Source organism: Pavona decussata, unplaced genomic scaffold, assembly GCF_977016875.1.
Source record: "Pavona decussata unplaced genomic scaffold, jaPavDecu1.1 SCAFFOLD_92, whole genome shotgun sequence".
In the NCBI taxonomy this organism is placed as follows: domain Eukaryota; kingdom Metazoa; phylum Cnidaria; class Anthozoa; order Scleractinia; family Agariciidae; genus Pavona; species Pavona decussata.
In genome coordinates this window covers 1,331,251-1,356,395 of record NW_028145509.1, presented here as the reverse complement: position 1 = coordinate 1,356,395, position 25,145 = coordinate 1,331,251, and the positions used below count along the sequence as shown (strand labels likewise).

The 25,145-nt window shown below is 39.8% G+C and overlaps 1 protein-coding gene across 5 annotated transcripts in view; it reads left to right on the top strand.

The window, feature by feature from the left end:
* The window catches only part of LOC146473776 (endothelin-converting enzyme 1-like), a 37,560-nt gene extending 13,868 nt beyond the window's left edge, over positions 1-23,692 (top strand). For all 5 annotated transcript variants that reach the window (XM_085117802.1, XM_085117801.1, XM_085117799.1 and 2 more), the window contains exons 2-19: positions 4,381-4,580; positions 5,817-6,074; positions 6,722-6,787; positions 6,964-7,077; positions 7,215-7,304; positions 8,033-8,166; positions 8,786-9,008; positions 14,445-14,543; positions 15,672-15,749; positions 16,648-16,751; positions 17,256-17,314; positions 17,915-17,966; positions 18,325-18,392; positions 18,944-19,068; positions 19,834-19,899; positions 20,418-20,519; positions 21,206-21,282; positions 22,261-23,692. In XM_085117802.1, coding sequence (XP_084973928.1) covers positions 4,381-4,580; positions 5,817-6,074; positions 6,722-6,787; positions 6,964-7,077; positions 7,215-7,304; positions 8,033-8,166; positions 8,786-9,008; positions 14,445-14,543; positions 15,672-15,749; positions 16,648-16,751; positions 17,256-17,314; positions 17,915-17,966; positions 18,325-18,392; positions 18,944-19,068; positions 19,834-19,899; positions 20,418-20,519; positions 21,206-21,282; positions 22,261-22,360 — 2,015 coding nt within the window. In that variant the 3' untranslated portion in view covers positions 22,361-23,692. The remainder of the gene's footprint in view (positions 1-4,380; positions 4,581-5,816; positions 6,075-6,721; positions 6,788-6,963; positions 7,078-7,214; positions 7,305-8,032; positions 8,167-8,785; positions 9,009-14,444; positions 14,544-15,671; positions 15,750-16,647; positions 16,752-17,255; positions 17,315-17,914; positions 17,967-18,324; positions 18,393-18,943; positions 19,069-19,833; positions 19,900-20,417; positions 20,520-21,205; positions 21,283-22,260) is intronic.
* Positions 23,693-25,145: the final 1,453 nt, after the last annotated feature.

The window sequence follows — 25,145 nt, the reverse complement described above, 5'->3', positions numbered from 1 at the left end:
TAGCTAATTACAATTTGAAATTAAGCACGAAGGGTCTATATTTTTGCGCAGTTTCCCGAAAAGAAGAAATTTACTACTTTATTTAACAATTTGATATGATTTCCGATACGTACCGTTTGCTTAAATGAAAAAAAAAAAAACATCAAATATTTACTCGTGAGTTTTTAGTTCAACTGAAAACACGTCTGTTTTTGTTTTGTACGCTTGTTGACAAGTACTTTTAGCATCTAGTGTCGAATCTATGTAAATCAAGAACCCCTCTATGGAAGCAAATAGCAAAGTTCATTTCAACAACGGTGGCAAACCGGCAGATAGTAGACGACATAGAATGTCCGGATTTTCAAACTCAATCATTACTGATATATTTGGTGGTAAGGAATATGACGTTTTTTTGACGAATAATAATTGCGCGATAAGTTATTGATTGTGTTGTTATCTGATATTATCCTAATATCCATTATATAGCATTTTTTTTCTTTTTCTACTGAAAAGTAAGCTTAGAAATAGTATACGAGAACCTATATTGTCATTTTCTACAAACAGAATATCAAATCAGTTTCCGAGGCTTGAATTCGAGTCCGGGATTTGATTGTTCCGATGTAAGAAGGATTTGTGTGTAGAACCCGCCATTTTAACGTGAAAAACGCGGACAGGAAGTCGGAGCGAGTCACAAAAGGCTGCCAGGAGTATGATAGAGGGATAATTTTAGCGGCCACTTGACGCGTGCACGTACACTCGTTACAACTAAAAAATCCACTTGCCTTCTGTTGTTCAATGGAGCGGGTTCGCTTTCCTACTGTTACAAAATTTCTCTTCAAAGCTTGTATTACTTGTTACTCAATTTACGAAGCTATCGCCCAGCAACTGTAGACTTTTCGGTTGAGGAGCAATTTATTACCACATCAGATGAACTAGCTGACTTTCGAACTAAGATATAAAACTAACTTGGTCAGAAATATGTCGCGGAGGGATGCTGGAAAACGGTCAAAATGTTCGCAATGCTAGCTGCCCGAAGCACAGCACACCATCGTCAGCTGTGAAAGGGATTTCAGGAGTCTAAAAGAAACCTCGACACTTTGATATTTCGGTTGAAGGCAAGGTCGTCTACTTGTGAGAACTTCTTCGAACTTCTGGAAAGAAAGCGAAAGAGAACATGTTTTTACTTTCGCACTCAGATTCTGGGTGTAACGACAGGTTTTTATAAAACGGTATTTCTGAAAACCAGTTCATGGCACTAGGAAAGGATTTTAAGAAACAAAAAAATGGAAGGGATGTAGCTGTGCCAGAAAGCGTCCAGTCGTGTTTTGAACTTTCCATACATTTCCATGTATTTTTTCCCGCGAACTATTCTTAATAGCAGTTCACTGCTGGTTCGCTATTCAGACAAATGTATGAAAATGTCAAAACGCAACTAGATGCTTTATAGCACAGCTAAATTCCTCAGTTATTTTCTGTAAATCCTTTGCCCAGTGCCTAAAGTTTCCAATTCATGTATTTTTCAGAAGCGATATTTCATGAAAATTACTTGACGTCGGATTTCCATACAAACACTGTTATTTCAAGACGTGTTTGCCTACCCATTAAGATGGCTTCCAAAACCGTGATAAGGTCTATTCACCTCGTTGTTTGACGCTGCTTGGTAAATATTTGAAATAACCACGGCTGTACCTACCTTAGACTCCTACACAGCCGTTATCAGGGTCTTCACGCAACGCATCTCTGCGTAAACGTAAGAGACCAAATCTTCTTTATACGCGGGCCACGCAGGTGTTTTTAGGGGCGTCTTTTTACCCCCTCCGCCCCGACTGCGTGGGAAGCTGTATACTTCAACGGCGGTGAATAATTTTTAAATATTTGTGACATGTAAATATAATCCTTTCAATCTCAAGAGCCCACAAGAGTACGAAACTGGAAACAAAATCGAATTTTTCGATGTTACAAAACAAATGTTAACTTTAAAGGAGATTACCAAAGTAGGAAGGGAAATCTGTCGGGAAAATTTTGTCTGGGATCTTATTTGTATACTTTAGAACCCAATACCACTTCGCTGTTGACGCTTGGGTTAACAGCGGTCAAACATGAGTCTGAGACTCTGTGAGTTGCTAACTAAGTCATTTAACAATTAACTAAAATAAGTTTTCCGTTTTTTTAAAGCTAAGTATGTGGCGACTGGTTGGTGCTGTGTGTGTCTTTGTTTACGGTTTGAATTCGTGACAACCGCCGATCAACCTTTATGGTTTCTGAAATTTTTTTAGAGTACTTGTGTTGCTTCGGGTACCTGTGGAAATTACGATACGAAAGATAATTCGAACGGCGGCCATTTCTTCACTCTTTTGGCCGCACGGTACAAGTAATGATGGTGACAGTCGATCTACCGAACCATCGCTGATGATCCTTTGTGGGGCAATGTCGCCTATTTGTAGTGTTACTTTGAATCACCGAAAAAAAACATATTTGTATCGATTGAGCGTCCAAATAATGGCTAACACTTGCCTTACTAGTACACCTACAAAAACTAGAATTTAATATCTTTGACTGTGGATGGCCCTGGATTGAGATGGATTGCGACGAACGTTTTCAACTTCTCCCTGTGTATTTTGGAAACATCGCTTAAAAACGGGTTTTGCTTTTTTATCTTCCCCGAAGAAATCAGATCATATTTTCTTCTCGGTCCTCTAAGTGCAATTTGGTGTTAGAAGAAGACAGAGAAATCTCCCTGACAATGATCCTTTAACGGCGACAAGGATGCCGTCTTTTGGCTCTTGAACGCGATACTAAAGTGCATAAATTCTGGACTCGCTACGTACAAATTGTCACCGTATTCAGTACACATGAAGCGAATTTTTGTGTTCACGTTTATCACCTGAAAGACAATACAAAAAAGTGCAACGTCAAACTAAAAGTTCGCAATCACTTCTAAGGCTAGAGGCGGGTTTGAATGCAATATTAGAATATAACGGAGACAAACTATTGTAATTTACAGTGTAGTATTGATTAGAGGTACCTCACTATAATATCCAGCCGTCCGACGTTTAATTCTTATTCCGTTTTTTTTTTATAACATATTAATTTACCGACGCTGACATTCTTCCTGAAGTTTGTGTATGATTTTGAATCGTCCTAAAAAGGCTTCTTTAAATAGTCCACTCGAGTTATCTTAATTTGGTGATATTGTCCATTCTATTTGCGTTAATTTCAGTTGTTGCTGGAATAAAGAAAACGTAATCGATATTTTAGTCGTCTGGTGATATTGACTTCTAATCAATACAGCGACTATTTCTGTCGGTATATATTCACACTCTACTTCCAGATCATGAGTAATATTTAATTGCCTTTAACCGATCGAGAACATGCTAATGGGGTCATTGGGATTATTCTTAACGGAATAGGTACTTGACAAGACTTTGAACGGATGCCAAAATGAATTGTAACGGACTGGCGTCCATAAAGCGTGGATCTAAAGAGATCCCACGAATCTTTATATCGTGTTCTTTGTTCGTTCTTTTTCTGTTCAAGTGGCCGCCATTTTGAAGAAGTTAGGCGCGGTCGTCAACCATGGAAACTGGGGAAGAGTTGTTAATTTAGAAATTACTCGGAGGTTTTCCGACGGTCACAGTTCTCGCTGCCTAAAGTCTGTATCTTGATCTGATGACGCAAGAACGCGTCACTAGAGAAACAAGGGACTGCTGTGGACTTCCGTTAGATACCTGTGACGTCTGGTTGTGTCCAATTTACTGGTTGCTTGTGGGCTGCCATTTAGGTAGACCACGTCCCATGTTCCCTTTTGGTGCTGTATAGTGGAGGGTGGGGTGAGGGGGGGGGGGGGTGGGGGGGAAACGTGAACCGGAAATAAAGGTGGCGCAAACTGGGAGAGAAGAGATCGAGGGAATGCGTTATAAAACTTGAGCGAGTGGGAAGCTGGAGAAGTAAGCATAAATTTTGCAATATCGCACAATCGATTGCAACAAAAAATACGCGGCCGCTTGAGCCCTAAGAATGAGGCAAGATTGAGGATTTATTCCGTACTTTTCTCTCGCGCAGCGGAGGACTAACGCTTGTGAGAGAACCGGGGATTCTTTGTGAGGATCGCTGCTTGGCGATATTGCGCCGATTGCTAGACTGCGAAATGTCTCTTCCATCGCCTAATTGTCGTACCAGATCGAACAAGCTGCGCGAAACGCTTGCTCTCTCGCTCTTTCTCTAGCGCGCTCTTGCTATGTTTGTTCAATCGCTCTTCGTTTGCCTTGTAATTTTGCATGTTTATACACTTCCGTTAGCGCGGAGGACCTCTTGGAAGCACGAAAAAACGCAGGGAGACTTCTTGTGCCCAAGCTAATTGGAGTACTAACACAAAAATTATTTTCTGTTGTTCATTTGTAGACATGCTCAAGGCAATGAACTCAAGCGCGGATCCGTGCGCAGATTTTTATGAATACGCGTGTGGATCGTGGATGAAAGAAAATTTTATCCCCGAGAGTAAGTCATCGTGGAGTCAGTTCCGTGTTCTTTATCAGAGAAACGAGATGGTAATGAAGAGTTTAATCCTTGATAACCCAGCAGCAAGAGCCATGTATAAAGACGTAAGTACCTTCCTTCTTGTCCATAGCAATGGTGGGTAGGGTTTTAATGTGAGAGCGCCCGACGTGTTTGTCAGAAAAATTTGAAATGGTTTTCTTAATTAAACACCTACGAGTTGCATTCCAGTGGCAGATAAAGGTGGACACAAATTAACACACGTGCACTGCACGTTGGTCTTACCTTATTGTACTTTCAGTCTTAGCTGTTCTCAGTGTGTGTAACAACAACCTTTTTATGTTTTTTTTCTTTTATTTAAGTACCACACATTACTTACAACACTAACACTGCTTACAATAGTAACATTATTTTCAAACTAAATTTCTAGCAATACGTAACACTATTTACAATATAGTAACGTTAGTTACAATACTAACTTTAAACACAACACTTATGTTAGTTATGCTAGTTATTTTTATAATACACATAATTTTTATTTATTTATAAAATTTCTACAGTTTGTCACCAAGGGAGAAAACGAGAGCACTGTACCGTTATAAAGTATCTTAAGCGTACAGTCTCTAATTTTTTCCATTTAAGTTTGTGACCGGAATCGCTCTTATTTGACATGGTTATTTGCCATTCTAATCGATAAACGTAGTAACAACAACCTGAAATAATCGGATTCAAAGCCAATTTATGAGGAACGTATTCAAGTGACAGTGAATTTTTCATTCTCTCTTACCTTGAACGCCGTTCCCACCAATTCTGATGCATAGATTACATGCGATTACATGACGGTGATATAAACGAACTACTACTTGTAAAAAGCTGGATGGGTGGGGAGGTAGATTACCACACTTTCTTCTCTTTCTGACACCCTTGTCATTACGGACCTGTGCTTGTAAGAATCCCCCCATATACCTCCCCTCCCCCCCTTCCCTACGGCTAAGGAAAGACGACGTCGAAATATCGTTGTGTGACCAACGTGACACCAGATTATGGTCGTTTTTTGACTGAAACTGTTTTCGTCTGATCGTTTTGGACGTGAAAGTAATAGAGCTAGGCAAGTTGCAATCACACATTGTGTAACCTTAGCTGTGACGCTAGTCACACAAGGACAGTTTGCCGTCATCATACTTCAACCTAGTCTCCCTTGCAGCCGTTCTGTCTCGTCACGCAACGTTTGGAGGAGCGTTGCGTGACGAGACACAGAACAGCTGCGATGGAGACTAACTTCAACCGCGTTGTTGTTTAAATTTAAAAAACTTTTTTTCTTCGTGATCTCTACTCATGTCTAGAACAAAGCTGTCACGAAAGGTTTCGACATGTTTGATTCTTGTATGGACGAGAAAACAATTGAGGAACTGGACGCGACTCCATTGCTGGACTTGATCAAGGAATACGGTTCCTGGAATGTTACTGATGGAAACTGGACGGAGGAGTCATGGGACTTTATGGACACATTCGTAAAAATTCAAAAATACCTCTCAGTAGCACCGCTGTTCAACATGTACGTCTCCGCTGATCTTAAGGATTCTACCAAAAACATCATAGTGGTAAGAGTTTATCCGTTTCACTCTCGAGACAAAATTCACAAAGTTTCCTTTTAAATATATTTTGAAACAAACGGATCTACAGTAAAGTTCTTAGGAAGACATTTCATTTGAATGGTTAGAGTAAAAATTAAACATATGTGGGGTTTCCTGGCGTTGGTGAGCGAGAAAATTTCCCCTAATCCAGGGAAAACTACTGCTTAAGGTACACCTTAAGCAGGATTTTCTCCGAACATTACACAGTTAAATCTAGAGGCTCGTTAAATGACTTCTTGTAAAGTGGGACTGGAAGCGTTAATGAATTGTCAACTCTTGTCGGCTTCCTTTGATTCGTGACAACTTGCATCGCCTGCATGCCCCTCGAGAACCTTGACCATATGTGTAGTGATGGAAACAAAACGTACTTGATCAATAAAGAGAGATGATAAATTTTTGTCCAGGGCGGGTTGGGGGAGGAGGGGGGGGGGGGGGGGGCTGTTTACGCCTCCCGGTTTCCTCTGGGCTCTCTCCTCCCACCTCCTTTACATCCCGGGTTTCCGGGCCCCGTCACCCTCCCCTCACCAATAACTTCCCGACTAAACTCCTCTCCAAAATACAAGCTTATTGCGGTTTTCCCTTGTGTGTGTTAATTCCCGTTTGATTATCTACAGCTTGACCAGTCCGGGCTTGGCATTTCTCCCGAAGCCTTTTTCAAGAACTCTTCGTATCACAGAAAGGTAGGAACCACTTCCTGAAATCATAATGCTTTGCAGGTTGAATTTTTGCTTTTCTTCTTGTAGTCCGTGTGTTTACATTGGGCTGGCTCGCATGGCAGGACAACAGGCAAAAGGCAAAAAAGAAACAGATAGAGCAATGATTTCGATTAGCTGATGATTTAGTCTTTCTCTTCTAGGTCCGTAAAGCGTACAAAAAGCTTATGGTCGACCTTGCCAAGCTCCTTGGCGAAAGGCCAAATACGGAGGCAATGATGATGGAAATTTATGACTTTGAAGAAACCTTAGCAAAGGTAATCTATACTTTAAGATTTTGAGCACTTTTAGAAAACCAATTTTACTGTTCACTGGTCCCAGTGCCAGTGGTGAATTACTGATTTGACATGCATTGTTTGTATACTTATCGCTTGCTTTGTGGGTTTATTTTCAGAACTTTATTCCAAGAGAAGAGCGTCGAGATACAAATAAAATCTATAAGAAGATTACACTTAACGATTATATAAAAAAGTCTGAGCTAACGGTAAGCTTTGTTAAGGTGATTCCTTTTGCACTTATTTTTGCCTTAAGTATTATTGAACGAACTAATGTGTTTACAGTTGATGAAACATTTCGTCTAGAGAATAATTTTTGCATTGATGTTAGTAACTTCAGCAATAAAAGAAAAACTCGAAACACTTGAAGTCAATGTTCACATAGAAACAGCTGTTCAGTTGCCCTCTAGGGATCCTACAAGATTCTTATTCCTCGTTGAAAACTTTCCAAGTAAGGTAAATTCCTGGTTGTGCTGTTTAGGCTAGACAACAGCTTTGGATCTTGCTATCTTAAGGCCAAGTAATACGGGCAACATTTTCATTCTGTAAAGATGGCAGAGAGAAGCGTGCGTTTTGTGTGTGTTTTCTCCTGCGTCAAATTCCTCTTTCGTTAAAACAACTTTAAGTTACTTACATCAGTATTAAACGACCAATAAGCCATTCCGCGAGAATGACCACTAAATGCAGGTTTTACTTTGTATTGCAAACGTGGTCACCATCTTGGTATGACTGCGTTTTGCAGCAGAACAAAAGATGGAACAGCATAAAGTCCTATTTTATTTTAAATGCCTTTTAATAACAATAAGATCAGCTGGCAAGATCTTCACGACATAATATGAGCCATCTCTTTGCACAGAAAACTATGCTCCAACGTAATATTAAATAACATCCCAGAATAACATTCTGATATTGGCTAACTAGCACTCTTGCCTTGCAGATCGATTTGATGGACTTTCTCAAGCGAATGTTCAATGAAACAGGTTATGAAATCACTGGAGAGGAGAAAGTTGTTTCATTTGGCCTGGATTACGTGAAGAATATGTCCAAGATTTATAACACAACGAGCAAAAGGTAACAGAGAGGTTTCTATGATGGTAACAAGATGGATTCTCGTTGCAGCAGTATGGCTGTTTCAAATTTTCCATTTCTCCAAAACCTCAGACTGAAACGGTCCAAATTGACCGTCCTCAGAAGCAATAATAAAAGAAACGCCGAATAGGGTTGATAAAGAGTAAGATCCTTTGAAATTGAAAAATCCAAGAAGGCGGAGTCGATCCAAGATGGCGGCTTGTTAGAATTAATGACGTAAATTATCATATTATGACGTCATCGTCAACTTTTTTGACCGCAAAGCAAACAGTCCTTGACGTATTTAACAATATACCCTCCAAGGTGTACAGCCAACACGTCAATACAGTTGACTTTACGAATGGGGTTTCTACAACGTGTGATCCTTTTCCTTTTCGTAACTCTAGCGTAACCTCTCCCAGGCTCAGAAATAAGTCCAGGTAAAATAGGGTTAATATGCTAGACGCCTTATTTCTGATTGACAATAATTCAAGCTTTTAGTTAACTCAAACTCTTCCGTGTTCCTGCCCCGCTTTTCCGCTGGAAGCACATACCTGCCACCTCTATCTTTCATCCTTGAATTGTAATTAACACACCTACGCTCTTTATACTCTGTCCGCAGAATAATTGCCAATTACATGATGTGGCACGTTGTTCTTCGCTTCGCCCGTTCCTTGAGCCTCAAGTTTAGAGAAACGTTCTACGAATACCGAAAATCTGTGAGCGGGGTCGCGGGTGAAGACCCGCGCTGGCAGGACTGCTTGGGTATGGTGGATGGTTCGTTCGGGATGCCGTTCGGTTTGCTCTTTGTGGACGAGGCGTTTGAGGGGGAGAGTAAGAAATCGGTAAGGAAACCACAGGCTTACCATCGTCTATTTGATTAGTTGATTTTGTAGCAGTATACCAAACATAAGGAAGAGTGTTTCGTCAGATTTCCAAACACCGAGAATTTGGGGTGAAAAAACGAGGCGCAGTCGAAATTTTTTGTAACCAACTTCGGGGTGTTTGCCAATCGGATACAACACTCTTTCAATTGCTTGATATAGCTTAGAGAAATTCACCAAAGGAAAATTCCACAGGAAGTGGTAGTGATGGCCTCATGTCTTTGTAAGTTGGTTGATTTGTCAAAGCACAGCGGTTGAACGAATGAGATGCGAAGAAGAATATAGCCTTGCGGCTCATGGGACAGGATTTCATCATATTACAAAGAAATATATTTATTTTTTTGATAAGAACGTGGCTGGCATTAACTAAAATTTTAGAACAAAAAATGTCATACTAAGAACATTACCCAGGCTGAGAATCAGTTAAGAACTTTTTTACCGGAGTTAGCCCCGTAGTTATATATTGTGCCAGGTTAAAGCCCGTTTAAACGGTTTCAACATTTCCCAACATTCATTCGCATGTTGGGCAAGTGTTGAAATCATAAATTAAATTTTGAGTTGAGTTTATTTGTGATAATATGTCTTTAGGTTTAGGCAGCGGTTGACGGTGAAAAAGCAAATTTTCCAGCATTTTGTTTATGCTACTTAAGAGTGGATGTCTGTAAATATCAACCAGCGGTGTGCAATAGCGAAAAATTCAAAATTCTCAAAAAAATTCACAACATAGCCCACGGTAAACTATTGCAAGAAATACATGTTTTACTTCGATCCGATAATTATTTTTGATGTGAGGCTATGATCTTGAATTCACCGCTCCTGAACCGGGTTTTCGGTGTCTGACACCACATGTTGCGAAGACCTTGTTTTAAAACTCAAACCAGTTTTGTTCCAAACGAAAAACATCCAGTCTGATAAAGTACATAATTATGGACATCATGAATGGTATGTTACTCATCTGAAGTGAAAATTAAATATTTAGGAGATTTTTCAATATTTACAATTTTTTAAGCGATTTCTCGTGATGCCAAATTGACAAATTTGCGAGGCTAAAATCATCAACTGGTACATGGCGTTGAGGATAAAGATTTACTCCACGTGAAAGAACATCATTTCTTCTTATAAAATCCGCTTTCAAAACTATGGGCAACACAGAAAGAAATTTTTGAGGCCGCGAATTACAAGTAGTACTTTAGCGAAATTTGAGCTTTTCTGTCACGGCATTCCGTTACTAAAACTCAGATAAACACAACATGAAAACGTTTCAAACAACAATGGTTTATTAATTCCTGCTACAGGGCACTGCCTGTGCATGACCTATGCTTATAAGACTATTTTCCTAGGTTTTCTATCTTTTAGGGGCAGTGTCAAAAGATTTTAGCGTAGTTCAAAAGCCGTGCACGCGTCAGTTTACGATGTCAACCGGTCGCAACACTGGTAAATATGGAATAAAATGAAACCAGGACTTCTTTCATTCAATCTTACTTTGAAAAAAAAAATGGAGCAAATAGCTAAGAGTGCTATATAATTCATACCTTTGAGCGGCCACACTGGATGTTTAAGAAATATGGGACATCTATAGGAAACATCGTAACACTTTAGGCCGTTTTATACGTTTGGTCACAAAGATTGTGTTACATACATTTCACCAATAGACCGCTGACCTTGCACTTACGTACGCCCTTGTCCACGGGATAGAAAGGGATGTTTCGTCCAGCTAGCTAGACCCCAAAGACAATTATATAATCAGTTCAAACTGCGATTACGGTTTTGGATTATCACAATTTTATCTGGTTGCATCTACACTCGCGCAGTTGTTTTGATTTTTGATAAAGTTTTTCAAATTTCAGTCTAACGTAGCCTGCGAATACAGCCGCCTCTTATCGCTCCCGTCCCCGAGGGGCATTTCGCGAGGCTACCATGAATGCTACTCAAGGAGAGTTTAAAGCAATGTGACTGTCTAGTTCACCTGGATAAGACCCAAATTTCTATTTATTTTTCACAAAAATTGTCTGTTGTGTGATAGTTTTCATACGATAAAAGATAGTTCATCCATCAGTAATGGAATTTGAGTAGACAAAATATGGTTTCTTTGGCCTTAATGGGTCAAAGTAAGAACACGATCCAACAAGATCATGTTGCCTGAATATATGGTGCTATGCTCTGAATTTTTAGAGTACTTGGGAAAGCCGACAGGCACTAATATCGAGGTCATCTTGTGGATAAGTCTAGATTGCACAAATGTGATGCTCCGATCCCCCTTCGTTTGCCTGAAATGATTAGCTGCCCAACTTGGTGGGACCCCCGAGGGGGGTACTCCTCGGAATTCTTGGTGGGGGTGTGCCGCCCGGGTCTTCAAATCCCGACCCTATTTCAGACCTAAACATACCATTTTCCACACCCGTTTTCAGACCTGACCTTTAAAATTCATACCCGTTTTCAGACCTGATAATTATGCATCAGTGCAGAACGGAAGTTGACGCAAGGAGTAAAAGTAAGCTGGAATGACATAGTTTATCTATTTCTTTTTCTCGCTATCAGTTAGTCGTTCCAGTTACGTACTGAGAAGAAAAATATGTTTGTAAGCTTTCGTAAATGTTCCCGGCCCCAAAAACCCGACCCGATTTCAGACCGTAATTATCAAAATCTATACCCGTTTTCAGACCAAAACGGCTGAAAAACCATACCCTTTGGGGCGGCACATACCTATATACCTTATATAGGGGAGTACCCCACCCCGGGGTGGGACCGGCGCAGAATCGGTTTTGGCAGCGCCGTCTGATGCCATAAGCATCTCGATGGTTTGAACAAATAGACCTGATTAGATGGCTGTCATCGATTTCGAAGATATCAAGGGAAATTTTGCCCTGAAGTTTAGTCAGTTAGTTATGTCACTTTGTAGAACTGGCTTTACAGCCAAAGGAGCGTAGCTGTGCCGTCCAGGCTGTGAAACCCTGCGCCTCTTTCTGACAAAAATTGCTCCCCCTACGTCCCTCCCTTATTCCTGCTGACAATGTACTGTGGTCAATTGTAGCAGGTGTGAGTCGTACTGCAGGAATTGGGGAAAATAGGGACGACAGTGGTGACGCAACCCCGTTTCCCTCCTCGCTCTTACCCTGCCGCCTCCCCACTAAGCTCCCTATTCTTTATGTCGGGAAACTGTAACAGTGACAAAGCACAGGGCCAAACAACTTAAAAATGAATCACTAAAAATCATAAATGTGTGTGGATGTAATAACCAGTAAATCAGGATCAAATTGCAAGCGTTATTAAAGGTAATTCTTATTTAAGGTCAGGAGTTTTGCGTTACAGTAATTCGATACCTGCTCTGCCTACGAGAAGCTCCGCCTCAGTTTTCAGTGTTCAGTCAGCAAACCCCATGGCCCTTAGATAGTTTCGAATGTCTGTGCCGCAATCTCTGATTGGAATACATTGGGTATTCGCTGGATTTCCAACACTTTGTCCACATTGTCCTACAACAATCGAAGCATACTCACACGATACCATTTCGGCTCAATTTGCTTGAACGCCGTGAAACCAGAATCGAGCATTTTAAAAGTTGGATTGCAGAGCAAAATAAACAAACTGAAGCGATCTGAATACCAACGTGGGCTAACTGCACGTTTAGAAAGTTCAGTGACAGAAAATACAGCTCACAAGTAAATCACAGTTACAGTTTGTATCGAAGGGGCAGTGAAAAATTACCCTTGGCATGCGCCCGGGGGGTACCATTCGAGCAGAGGGCCCTTTGATCTTCCTAGATAAGTCGAAGGGCCTCTGCTCGCAGGGTACCCGGGGGGTGAACCTTTATATAAAAATTGACGGGGGTGATCGTAGCTTCCGGGGGTTAAAATTCGTGGTTTGGTACCTGTCAAAGGTATGGCGGTACCTTTTAGCCAGTTTTAGGGTATTGAGCGAAAACATATAAGAGAAAGTTATTATCAATATTAGTCAACTGTCACTTAGCGTATTCATTTTAGAATTGGTACCACTAAGTGGGAAAATTATACAGACCACGGCTACAAAACAAATTCTGGTACCTTTTAGTGGTACTTTTCAAAATTTGACAATCAACTCGTCAATTTGATATAGGAGTCCCCCTCCCCCTGGTGGCAAGCGGTCTGCGCAAACTGTAACGCAATCTCTGCCGTTAAACGTATTTTTAAACCGCGGCAAAATGCATATATCTTTCCTGATTGATGTGATGATTTCTACAATGTACAGAAAGCTCGCTAAAAAGGTATGAATTACGTAGCACTTGTAGCTATTGTTCCATTTGTTCTAAAGTAAGATTCAATGCAAAACATTCTGGTCCGAATTCAAAACGTTGACTACGTAAACTGACCTTTGTGACCTTTATAGGCTTTTGAACTCGGGGTCTAATAAAACTGCTACAATCTTTTGTGCCTGCCCGAAATGATTAAAAACCGTAGAAAGTAATATTATGAACGTGGGCCAAGACCTCTAGCAAGTACCAACAAACAATTGTTGTTTGAAACGTTTTCATGTTGTGTTTATCTGAGTTTTAGCATCGGAATGCCGTGACAGAAAAGCTCAAATTTCACTAAAGTACTACTTGTAATTCGCGGCCTCAAAAATTTCCTTCTGTGTTGCCCATAGTTTTGAAAGCGGATTTTATAAGAAGAAATGATGCTCTTTCACGTGGTGTAAATCTTTATCCTCAACGTCATGTACCAGTTGATGATTTTAGCCTCGCAAATTTGTCAATTTGGCATCACGAGAAATCGCTTAAAAAATTGTAAATATTGAAAAATCTCCTAAATATTTAATTTTCACTTCAGATGAGTAACATACCATTCATGATGTCCATAATTATGTACTTTATCAGACTGGATGTTTTTCGTTTGGAACAAAACTGGTTTGAGTTTTAAAACAAGGTCTTCGCAACATGTGGTGTCAGACACCGAAAACCCGGTTCAGGAGCGGTGAATTCAAGATCATAGCCTCACATCAAAAATAATTATCGGATCGAAGTAAAACATGTATTTCTTACAATAGTTTACCGTGGGCTATGTTGTGAATTTTTTTGAGAATTTTGAATTTTTCGCTATTGCACACCTCTGGTTGATATTTACAGGCATCCGCTCTTAAATACTGATCTAGCCTTGTCTGAATATTCTACACACACCCCCTAGTACACACTTGTACACTCACCCCCTCGTGCACACTTTTACCTAGACTCACCCCCTTGTCCACACTTGTACCTAGACTCACCCCCTTGTCCACACTTGTACCTACACTCACCCCCTAGTCCACACTTGTACCTACACTCACTCCCTAGTCCACACTTGTACCTACACTCACTCCCTAGTCCACATTTGTACCTACACTCACTCCCTAGTCCACACTTGTACCCTGTCTGCTTTCGCTGTTCTGTAGGCTGAAGAAATGATTCACGATATTAAACAAGTTTTCCTTGCTAATCTGGATAAAGTGGAATGGATGGATGACGCCACCAAAGCGAAAGCACGGGAAAAGGTAGGAACAACAACACCGCGAAATTAACAAGACAAACAAACTTTCAAGGACAATCCATAATTTGTGTTGATGTCACTCAGTTTTCAGCAGCCAAATCGAACAGCGTTTATTCCATATTTAAGTGCGCTTTGTTTTTTTTTTTTTTTCTTTTTTTCAGCAGAAAAATAAACAAGGCTTTTAAAGGTTTTAATATTTAAGGTTTAACGAAAATCACACTATATGATATTTCACTGATCTTCAGGCTGATTCACGCCAAATGCAAGCAGCATACACCAGACAAGTGCACCCATAATGAATCATGCACAAACAGGATTATCGATCAATCAATCAATCAATCAATCAGCCAAATTTTATTTGCCCCATTCAATGATTTCTAACAGCAGTATTATTTTTTGAATAGCTTAGGAGCAGGAGCTCTCAACAAACTTAGCTACTGGGCTTACAAGGAGAGCCCCTGTTACATAAATTCGTTGATTAACTACTCTGCATTCACATGGCTATGTTTTATATTTTCTATATGTTCTAATTAAAACATTTGGAAAAATTCTTATTTTTGGAAAAGTTTGTTGTTATCAGTTTGCTTCTTCTTGTTATTGTTTTAACCTTATCTAGACCGAGGGTTGGGGACGGATTCTACCCGCGGCGACTTTGAACCTGAATAACTTTTTTATTATTTAAGCAAATTGCCTGAAACTGCAGGAGTTTTTCGGAAATTTATCTGGAAACAATTAAATGTAATTGGTTACTGTTCATTGACTTTGATGTTGGAAAAAAATGGAAAATCCCTTTTCAAAATAAAGAAGAATTACTTTTCTCTCTGTAACTTTTATGCTTTTATCCATATCGGTGTTCCTTTATTGGTTTTGATTACTTTTCGAAAATTTTTGGTGCTTTCCTGAACTTTTGGCGAAATCCAGAAAACCAAAATGGCGGATCCAAGATGGCCGCCATGTGACAATCACGATGTCAATACAACGTCAAATAGCGCCATTACTCCACGTTGCGAGCCAACCACCAGGGCCCCGGAAGACAAAAAAAAAAAGCCCGGTCTAGATATGGTTACTGTCTTTAAGTTCTGAAATGTCAATTTTAACGTTGTTGTACTTTAATTTTCCCTTTACTCCACAGGCTAAAGGAATCCGTGAAAATATTGGCTATCCAAACTTTTTGAAAAATGAAACTGCTTTAGCGATGATGTACAAAGGGGTAAGCAAATTTAAGACCAAGATATTTAAAACATAACGCATTAAAAACATAGCCGGTTTTGCTTTGCTTAAATGGATGTTATGCATACAATGAACCGTTTGAAAAGAAAAATGTATCATAAAACACAAAACGCACCCTTCCCCCCCACCCCCCCCCCCCCCCCCGTTCCCCTTAAATGCGGCTAGGATCTCACGCCTTAGTTCACTCAAGAGGAGTGTCTTGTATGTTTAACAATTCGTTTGAATAATGGTTTTGTTTTGGCTGGCTGATCAGGTGTGCGTATTCTCTAAAGAGAGATGATTAGAAAGGAATTGGAAGGCCTGCGCGACTTCTACCTCGAGTTTGGCACCTTTTTTCGTTCATTTGATCACTCTTCCCTATCGCTTTTTTCGTATCCGGCTGAATTTGATGGCATCTGAATAGTGCCCTGTGTTTAATCGTCGGATATTCGACATTTTGATCCAAGGGCATTACTGTGTGATGAGTTCTGAGACTTCTGTTTATTAGGAATCTTTATTCAACTCTGACGTCTTCATTTAGTGATTCATTTGGTCAACGCTCTCAATTCTGCTTGGCGAGAAAAAATTATATTTTGAAACACAAGTGCGGAACAATGTAACACAAGTGCAAATTGCCATGTTTTAAAAACCTGTCATATCGATTGATATCTCTTTATGTGTTGTAATCGACAAGGCAACACACCTGAATTTGCTCCAAGTCAACGAGACATAGTTGAGTTTCCCCTCCCCGAGGAAGCCTAAATTTGTAATTGAACTGACAGTCAAATTATTTTAATTTACTACACTTGAAAGCGAGATAACATACAAGTAAAACTCAAGTACCTTGTGTATAATTTGTTTTTGTTTATTTGCGTTTTTTTTTTTTGTCCCCTCAACAGTTTGAAATAGAAAAGGACAAGTACTTCAAGAACATCGTCCAGTCTTACACATATTTCAACTTGAAAAATTACGCTAAGCTAGGCAAGCCTGTAGACAAGGAGAGGTAAGACACTGCATTTATTGCAGATAAGACATGGTTACGTTTAGCATAGGAATGCGATATCACATAATACTTGCAAAATATTTCCCTCAGGATCTGGTGCCGAAATACCTAATTGAGCCTGATTAACTTCATGGGTTTTATCGACGGTATTAACCTCTTACCGAGGTGGGGGATGGGGGAAATTTCAGGGATAATCAGGAAACTAATAACGCCAGAAAAAAATAATGCAAATGGAACATAACAAATTAGGAATCAGCACCATCATCTTCATCATGCTTGCTGGTCTCTGTTGCTTGAGCTCATTCTTCGCCTTTATTGGCAGATATTTACTGACTTGTACAAAACACAAGTCACATTTCACTAGTCAAAATTGTCGTCTATCCCAAAATATCTTTTCCGATAGCCTTGAGAGTAAGGAGAATCTGTTTGCTTGTTTGCGTATCTGTAGTACAGTGACGTGCGCTTGTGACCTTTGTAATGTTTTTTTGTTATTGTTTTTGTCAGGTGGTCCATGACTCCTCCCACAGTGAACGCTTACTATTCATCGATAGATAACAAAATAGGTACGTACAACAAGTCTTATTTGGACGGTAACACAACGGTACAGTATCACAAGGAAGTGCGCATGCCCTCTCAGCAGCTTCCTACGCATTCTTGTCGCCAGATGCCTCCTCCCATTGTCTTATCAGGCGGTGCCTTGGCACGAGAATCCCTCCTAACTTGTCGTTATTTGGGTCGTCACGGAAGGCTTATCCCCGGCCACTGACGGAAGAAGTGTTTAAGAGTAAGGACCCAGTGGTTGGGAATAAGCCTTGCGTGACGACTCAAATAACGGCTCAGTATTCAGGTAGCTTTTCTTTGAATTGTGACTCACCAGGATTTCTTCCACGGACTTAAACGTTTGAGCCATCTAGTTCAGCAAAGAATGGTCGATAAACAGGCCCGCTACAACATAGCAACGCCCGGTAGCTTTTTGAATCACGGATGTCAAACTTTAGGATTTCATCCACAACTCAAACGTTACAGTAGTATAAAATTCGATAAGGTCACAAGAAAGTACCACTCAATCGCTTTTATTTGAATGGTCACACATTAGGGTTTTTTCCTGAATCTATAAAAGTCAAATAATGTTGGTTCTTTCGCTTCGTTCTCTCTGGTTTTAGCGTTTCCCGCCGGTATTCTACAAAAGCCATTTTACAATCACCGATTCCCCAAGTAAGTGTGACGCAAGGTTTAACCGTTGTTATTTTTCGTTTTGAGTTTGTTTCTTAATTTCCTTTTTTGCTGGTTTGCTTCTGAGAAAGCTGGTGAAACAACTCCAGATTGCTGCAATGTGCATTATATTCATCTCAACAATAACTTCCCAAGTTTTATTTCAAACGGCATCAGCAATTGGGAATTCTTTAATTACAGGTGACTGGATCGATTACTTTTTCTGGGATATAAAAGTATTTTCACTAGATAGCCTAACGATTGCAAACTCGCAGTTGTAAAGTCTTGTTAGAAGTTGGCAACAGTTCGACAGCAACATAGCAAATTGTTTTTTCTTTTCTTTTCTTTTCTTTTTTTTCAGAGCTCTTAACTACGGTGGAATTGGCATGGTTGTAGGACATGAAATAACACACGGTTTTGATGATAACGGTGAGCAAGTTTGTTTCTTGTTGTTGTTGTTGTTGTTGTTTTCTTACTAGTTTTTGGTCCGAAGTTGAATTTTTTTGTGGGGTTAGGGCTTCTGCCCCGGTCTCCCCGCTTCCGTACTCCAGTCGAAGGTGCGATCCTCGTAAGGGTGGGAGCGTCTCTCTGCTCTCATGAAGGTCCATCAGACGAGCTGACTGCCCGCGACTTAAACTACGCAGCTCAATTTTCCGTATAATTTTAAAGAGCGACGTATTTCTTGAATCTTCCTAATCAATCGCAGGGCATACTCCAGCATTTTGTCGCTGGTAGCCATGCATTTTAACAGCTCGCTAGGAAGAGATATTGAGAAGTTAATTTCTTGCCCAAGGAAGCCACACTACAATGCAGAGATCAACCTAGTGCAGAATTACTAGACTGCAAAACACTCGTATTTTTGCGTTAGTCTGTCATACGAGCGCGCGTTGTCTTCAAACGAAAGGTCTGGTTTTATTGGAAGCTCGACGCGCTAACCAATTCTCAACATGTACTCGACTGACCTTTTGAACCCCTTTTAGGGCGCCTGTTTAACAAAGACGGTAACCTGGCTAAATGGTGGTCAAACAAATCGATTGAAGCTTTCAAGAAGAAAACAGAATGCTTAAAAGAGCAATATTCTAGTTACGTATTTCATGGAAAGAACGTAAGTATCATCTCAACCCAGTTCTGCTTAGGAAGCGCAAAGAGGGGATGGTAGGTACAGCGCGTGGAACGCGGTAAACGCGGCACAAAGCGCGATTTCGCACTTTCGTCGTGATCTGGACCCAGCCTACGACAATTTTTGTTAAACTACCTCCTCGTGTTTTCGGAAAACCGTCGCCAACGTATAAATGTTCTCCAGGCTCACTTCATAATCTTTTCCCCATACCACCGAAAGAGAAGTGCTCGTGTTTGTTACATTGTTTTAGAACAAGTTTGCATGTACACGCACCGAGATTTGACTTTTACAGAAGGCGAGGAACACTGATGACGGGTACAACAAACAGAAAAAAAATCTCGCTTTTTAGAGAAATTTTGAGGTGCTGAGCTTGTTGGTGTGGCTATTGTTTATTGATGTGACTTTCTCCCTTACTGTCATCATAGTTAATTGAGGAACTAGTGATGAAATCTTGTCATGACAACAATGGTGCTGCAATTTATGTTGGAAGGGCCTCGACCGTGCACACTCTTTTGTTTTAACGTTCACACTACGTTTGAATATCTTAACAGAAGTCAGTTGCTCCAACACATTTCAAAATCTATTGTGGTTTGTGCACGGTCAAGGCCAAAAATGCTAACAAAAACATATAACAAAGAAGTTTTTCAGGCTTCACAACCATTGCGTTTTTTAAAAATATTATCATCATGTGTTTTCGTTGACCTCACATAGATCCGGTTTCAGTTGACCTACTTTTTGTTTCCTTCACAGCTAAAAGGTACTCAGACCCTGGGTGAAAATATTGCTGATAATGGGGGCATCAAACAGGCATTCCAGGTATTACGCTTTACATCAAAACAGTGTCCACAGGAGTAGAGAGTTAAGAGAATCCGCCGCTAACAAAAAAAATAGTTTATAGGATAGTACAACGCTCATTTTTAAAACTGGATCATTTTATAATGCAATTCCAGGTATTTGATTGGCTTAGCAGACATGGTATATGAGCTGTTATACCATGCATGTCATGCATGTTCTTGCAAAGCGAAATCAGCTAGATCTAGCAATATTTCTTCATTGTATTTTAATAAAGCATTTATTCCAGTCGCTCTTGTTGGATATCTGTATGAGATGATTATAGCCAACTTGGCGCTACGCGCCTCGTTGGCTATCTATCATTTCATATTCATTGAGCACTCATGGAACAATTGTTAATTCTAAATACATTAAGATAGGGTTGTTGTCCGAATAAGCACAATGAACAACATTCTTGGACACAGGTTTTACAGTTCAAATCATTCATCGTAAATTCAGCCCCGAACCCCTTGTCAGAGGAATTTTTACCCTTCCTTTCTTAGGCTTATCAGAACTGGAAAGCGAGAAAAGGCTACGAAGAACCATCTCTTCCGGGAATGGAGAACATAAGTAATGAACAACTCTTCTTCCTTGGTTTTGCTCAGGTTCGTTCAGACAATGATAATCATTTCCGTCATTATATTTTATTCAAATCATGATTTATCATAAGAAATATTTTTATTTTAAAGTGGTCTAAAGTTGTGCATGCAGATTGTACTTTAAATTTCCAGATGTATGTAGATTTTACCTTTAGGTATTTTAATCTGTTGCACTTTTTGGTGGTTGCTATACACGACCCCTCAAGCATAATTGTATGCTTTAACAACAATCCTGTATAAATAATAATTGATTGATTGATTGATTGATTGATTGATTGATTAATTGATTGATTGAAACGATTGATTGATTGATTGATAGATTGATTGATTGATTGATTGATTGTCCTTTTAAATGTGTGTTTTCGTCGCATTCTAAAAGGTTTCTGTATGGTATATAAGTAACCATTCAAATAAAAGCCAGTGAGCAGTTTTTTCATTCCATTTCTTTCATTTTGAACATGCAACGGAAGAGGCTGACTTTATTGAGAAAATATCGTATGGCAGTTCTACCTTATCGAGCAATGCGTTGTGTTTCCATAAGTCCTTTATAATTCTCTATCTGTTCACATGTTGCTAGGCGAGTCACAGTTGCCGTGTATTCTCTTATCTGAGCTTGGGCTGCGGGTTTTCTTTGAAATGTCATTGTTTATGAAGTCGTTTAAAGGTTAACAGAATATCGTTTTCCCTTTCAGATTTGGTGTAGCAAATATCGTGACCAGGCAGCCCATAGTCAGATAAACTACGGAGTTCATAGCCCGGGAAAATTTAGGTACAGCCCTTTAAATAAAAATAAATAAATTGATCGAATTGAAATTTTAAAATATTGGTGTTTGAGAATAGGGGAAAACCAGAGTAGGTGGAGAAAAACCTCTTGGAACAAGACGAGAACCAACAACAAACCACATATGACGAGGAGTCCGGGAATCGAACCCGAGCCAAATTGGTTGGAGGCGAGTGCTCTCACCACTGCCCCTTGCTCAGTCTGACTTTTTCGTTTGTTTGTTGTTGTTGTCGTTGTTGTTTTATGTGTTTTTTCTTCAAGAAGGCTTCAAATGCTACCCAACAACAGCCATTAGCGTTAGTTGCATGACAGTAAAAATACATAGTATAGTGCAAAAACACAGAACCAAACTATGAAATCTATAATTACATCAGTGACGATTGATAATGGATTTTCACGGAAATCACAACCGGATGAAATAAGCTTGCTCATGGGGCCAACCTGCACTATTTGCAACCTCGTACATGGTTTGTCAAGAGGACAAAAGAACGATCAACCAAACAATCCTTCCAACCCTAAAAAAAACATGCAGCCGCAGGTTATCAGGGTTCAGTGAAAATAGAGTTTTTGAAGAGTGCAGGTCTGAGCTCAACTGTACATTTATACAGTAGCTACTAGAGTTCGTCAGATATTTAGAAATTGCAATAATTGAAAATTGTTTAGCTCGGTAAATGGGACTCTGCTTTATCATAAAACTTGCACCTAATAATGGTCGTCGAACACTTTGCTTGGGCCCTGTAATTACTGCCCATTTATTGAGTTAAGGTCCTGATGGAAGACTTCTGTTGGCAATTTGTCAACGTGGCAATTACGTAATTGATTCTTCACAGGCGCCATCTTGGATTTCTCAATTTCCCCTATGTTGAATAGGGTTAACCAGTTCAAAAAGCCCTAACTGCCTCCTTTGTAGTCGATTCAGCCATTCAACAGTACAACTGAGTGTTCAAAACATTTGTTTTCTTTCAGGGTGATCGGCTCCCTGTCGAACTTTGACGAATTCGCCAAGGCTTTTAACTGCACAAAGGGCTCGCGTATGAATCCAGAGAAAAAGTGCGCAGTTTGGTAACAAGAACTTGGGAAGAAAAGTTGGTTGCTCTAACCTATTCGAAGAGGAGTTATGTTTTTCAATTTGCGATTTGTATACCGTTAGATAAATTGCTAGTAACTGGCTAGAGAAAGAGGAATTTATTAGCCACAGATTGCTTTCTATATTTCCTGGCATATAGCTAGTTATTGTAGGGATGTTGACATTACTTTGTTTTTTTCAAGGCTCACCTCTCCGAACCAATCATGAAGGAATGGGGATTTTACGCAGTAATAATGATTAAAATTTAAAAATAGGACCGAAAATATTGGCCGTTTGGACAGGAGAAAGCGAAAAACACCGGATTATGTAAACCGCTTTCTGGATGTCGCGACGTAAGAATTTTAATCTTGCTCCTTTAGCGCTTAAGATTGCTTAGGTAAAAATAGAAACATTAACTCGCGGAGAATTAAAAAATGACAAATACTTCTAGAAATTAAAACAATTTAGCGACATTCATTTCAATAATCAATTGTTCAATGACATAAATTTAGTTGGTTGTACGTGGTTTTGAAGGTCATGGAGCACAGTCGCTCAGCAGATATATACTCGCTAGGTGAATTGAAGAGACCTGAATTAAAGGTTCAACGCCATCATCTTCTAGGTGCACTTAAGTGCAATACAGGAAAAAGATTTAAAATTTCACTTTGCGTGACGTTGAAAAGCAATATGTTATATACTACATGGAGGTATTGTTGAAGTGCTTTATTTGAATGTTCACGCTAAAGACTTTCATCCACGGGATCACGAGTTAAATCCACCTTGTACAGCATAATAAACACTACCACAAGGGAAGTATCGTTCAAATATTTGATAAATTCTTTTTCACCAGCACATTATTGTTTAAAGTCATTTAACGATATTCCGATGTTAAAAAGTAACCACCTTTTTTTTTTCTCTTGCTTGCAACATTTCTTTGCCAATGAATAGTCTACTGACGTGGTGAAAGAGATTGAAGTCAAAATGTAGGTGAAATAAGAATATAACATACGACAGCAATCATTCACAGCTGGTCTGTTTGTCTTGTTTAAAGAGCGCGATTTTACGTGGACGTTAAACATTAGGGAACTTGTCTACTTGAATCTGCATTAATTTTCTTTGTAAGATATGAAACTGAATTCAAAGTTAATCATGCATTTGCAGTAGAACAGCGGTTAACAGTTTACTTGTCTGGTTCTGACTAATTTAAGTCTTTTTCTAAGCTGTTTCAATTTAAAACTTGGAGTCTTTCTTTTTTATTTGTTAAAATTGTTTCTCAATCATGTTATTTACCAAATTAAAATGTTTTAATAAAGCTTTTGAGTTCTACCTTTCTATAGGGCCTGCTTTAGAAATATTTACACAAAATAAACCCAAACTGGAAAAAAAAAAACCTGCTCTGGGGCTGATTATCAGGAATCAGGGGCTAGGGACCAGATTTACGAAGGCCTCCGCCTAACTTAAGGGGGGATTCGACCTAAACGCCATTTTTCCGCCACTTGACATGGCTTTAATGGAAATATCTCGTTCACGTTACAAGCGTCAAGTAAGGAACAGACCCATGCCCCTTACTAGCTCGGTCATGGGACAGCTGATGGCTAGATTTCGTAACTTTTACAGCCTATAAAAGGTCAAGATTTGGTTGAAAAAGTCGCCAAATAACGCAATATGTTTCGAACAGGTGCAAAGATTTATTTAAGAGAAAAAAATATTGGGGGTTAGGTGCACTTTAAACATTGTTTTTGAGTAATACGCTGCTGTTTACAGAACAATGTCATCGATACATCTTTACTTAGGAGGACGCATGAATCTGCTCCCTGGTCTGAAAATGGGTCGTGAACTTACATTCATTGGTCCGAAAATGTCGTTTTCTAGAGTTGGGTAGCATACCCCCGACCAAAAATTTTGAAGAGCACCCTTTGCCTCTTCCTTACCCCGTGTAACATGTCTGTTGCCAACGGATTTCGCTTACGCATTGCGCCAAAAATCGCCCCGTGTAACATGCACTAAAATCGACGCTGTGTTGGGCTAAAAATCGTCGTTGCGAATCACCCCGTCCCCCTTAACGACGACGACGATGGCAACGACAATGCTGCAAAGCAATAGGTTCAACGAGGAAAAACAATCTCTCTGCACGTGCGTCTTACATTTTGGTACATTTCGTTGCGTCCTCTGCAAACATTGTGAAATGACCAAGTTCAAGGTTTTGTTGAGAACGTGAGCACACGACGGTGAATTTGTCATTCTCTTTCGTAGCTCGAAGGCCACGCCTACAAATTTGGTTCCTGGGTAGTTCGCCTTTTTTTTCTCAATTTGAACGAGTTGAGATAATCGTGAATATGCACAAAAAAATGAAGTTATATTTTCAAGTGACGTTTTCGTTTCTTTCGCCGGTAACGCCAACGAAAACATTACTTGAAAATAAAAGTTCAACACAAAGGGAGAAACGTATATCAATTTATGGCGATGAAAGCGAATTTGTGACTTGCTTACTGTCCTTATCGAAAGAAACGTGCAAGTTTGCAAACTTTTTGTCCCGAGAAAAAGAGCGCAATTGCGTGTTCCGCATCACACCTAGCGAGGTTTGTTTTACCTAATTGAAGCTGTTTAGATTTCAACTTTTTGAAACTCAAACTGTATCCGCCTCCTCGGTGGCTCGCCGTGATCGTCTAGTGGTTAGGACACTGCGTTGTGGCCGCAGTAACCCAGGTCCCGGCATATCTTTATTATGTTTTTTATTATCTATTTTTATCTCGACTTATTTTAGGGACCCAATAAATATCAGAAA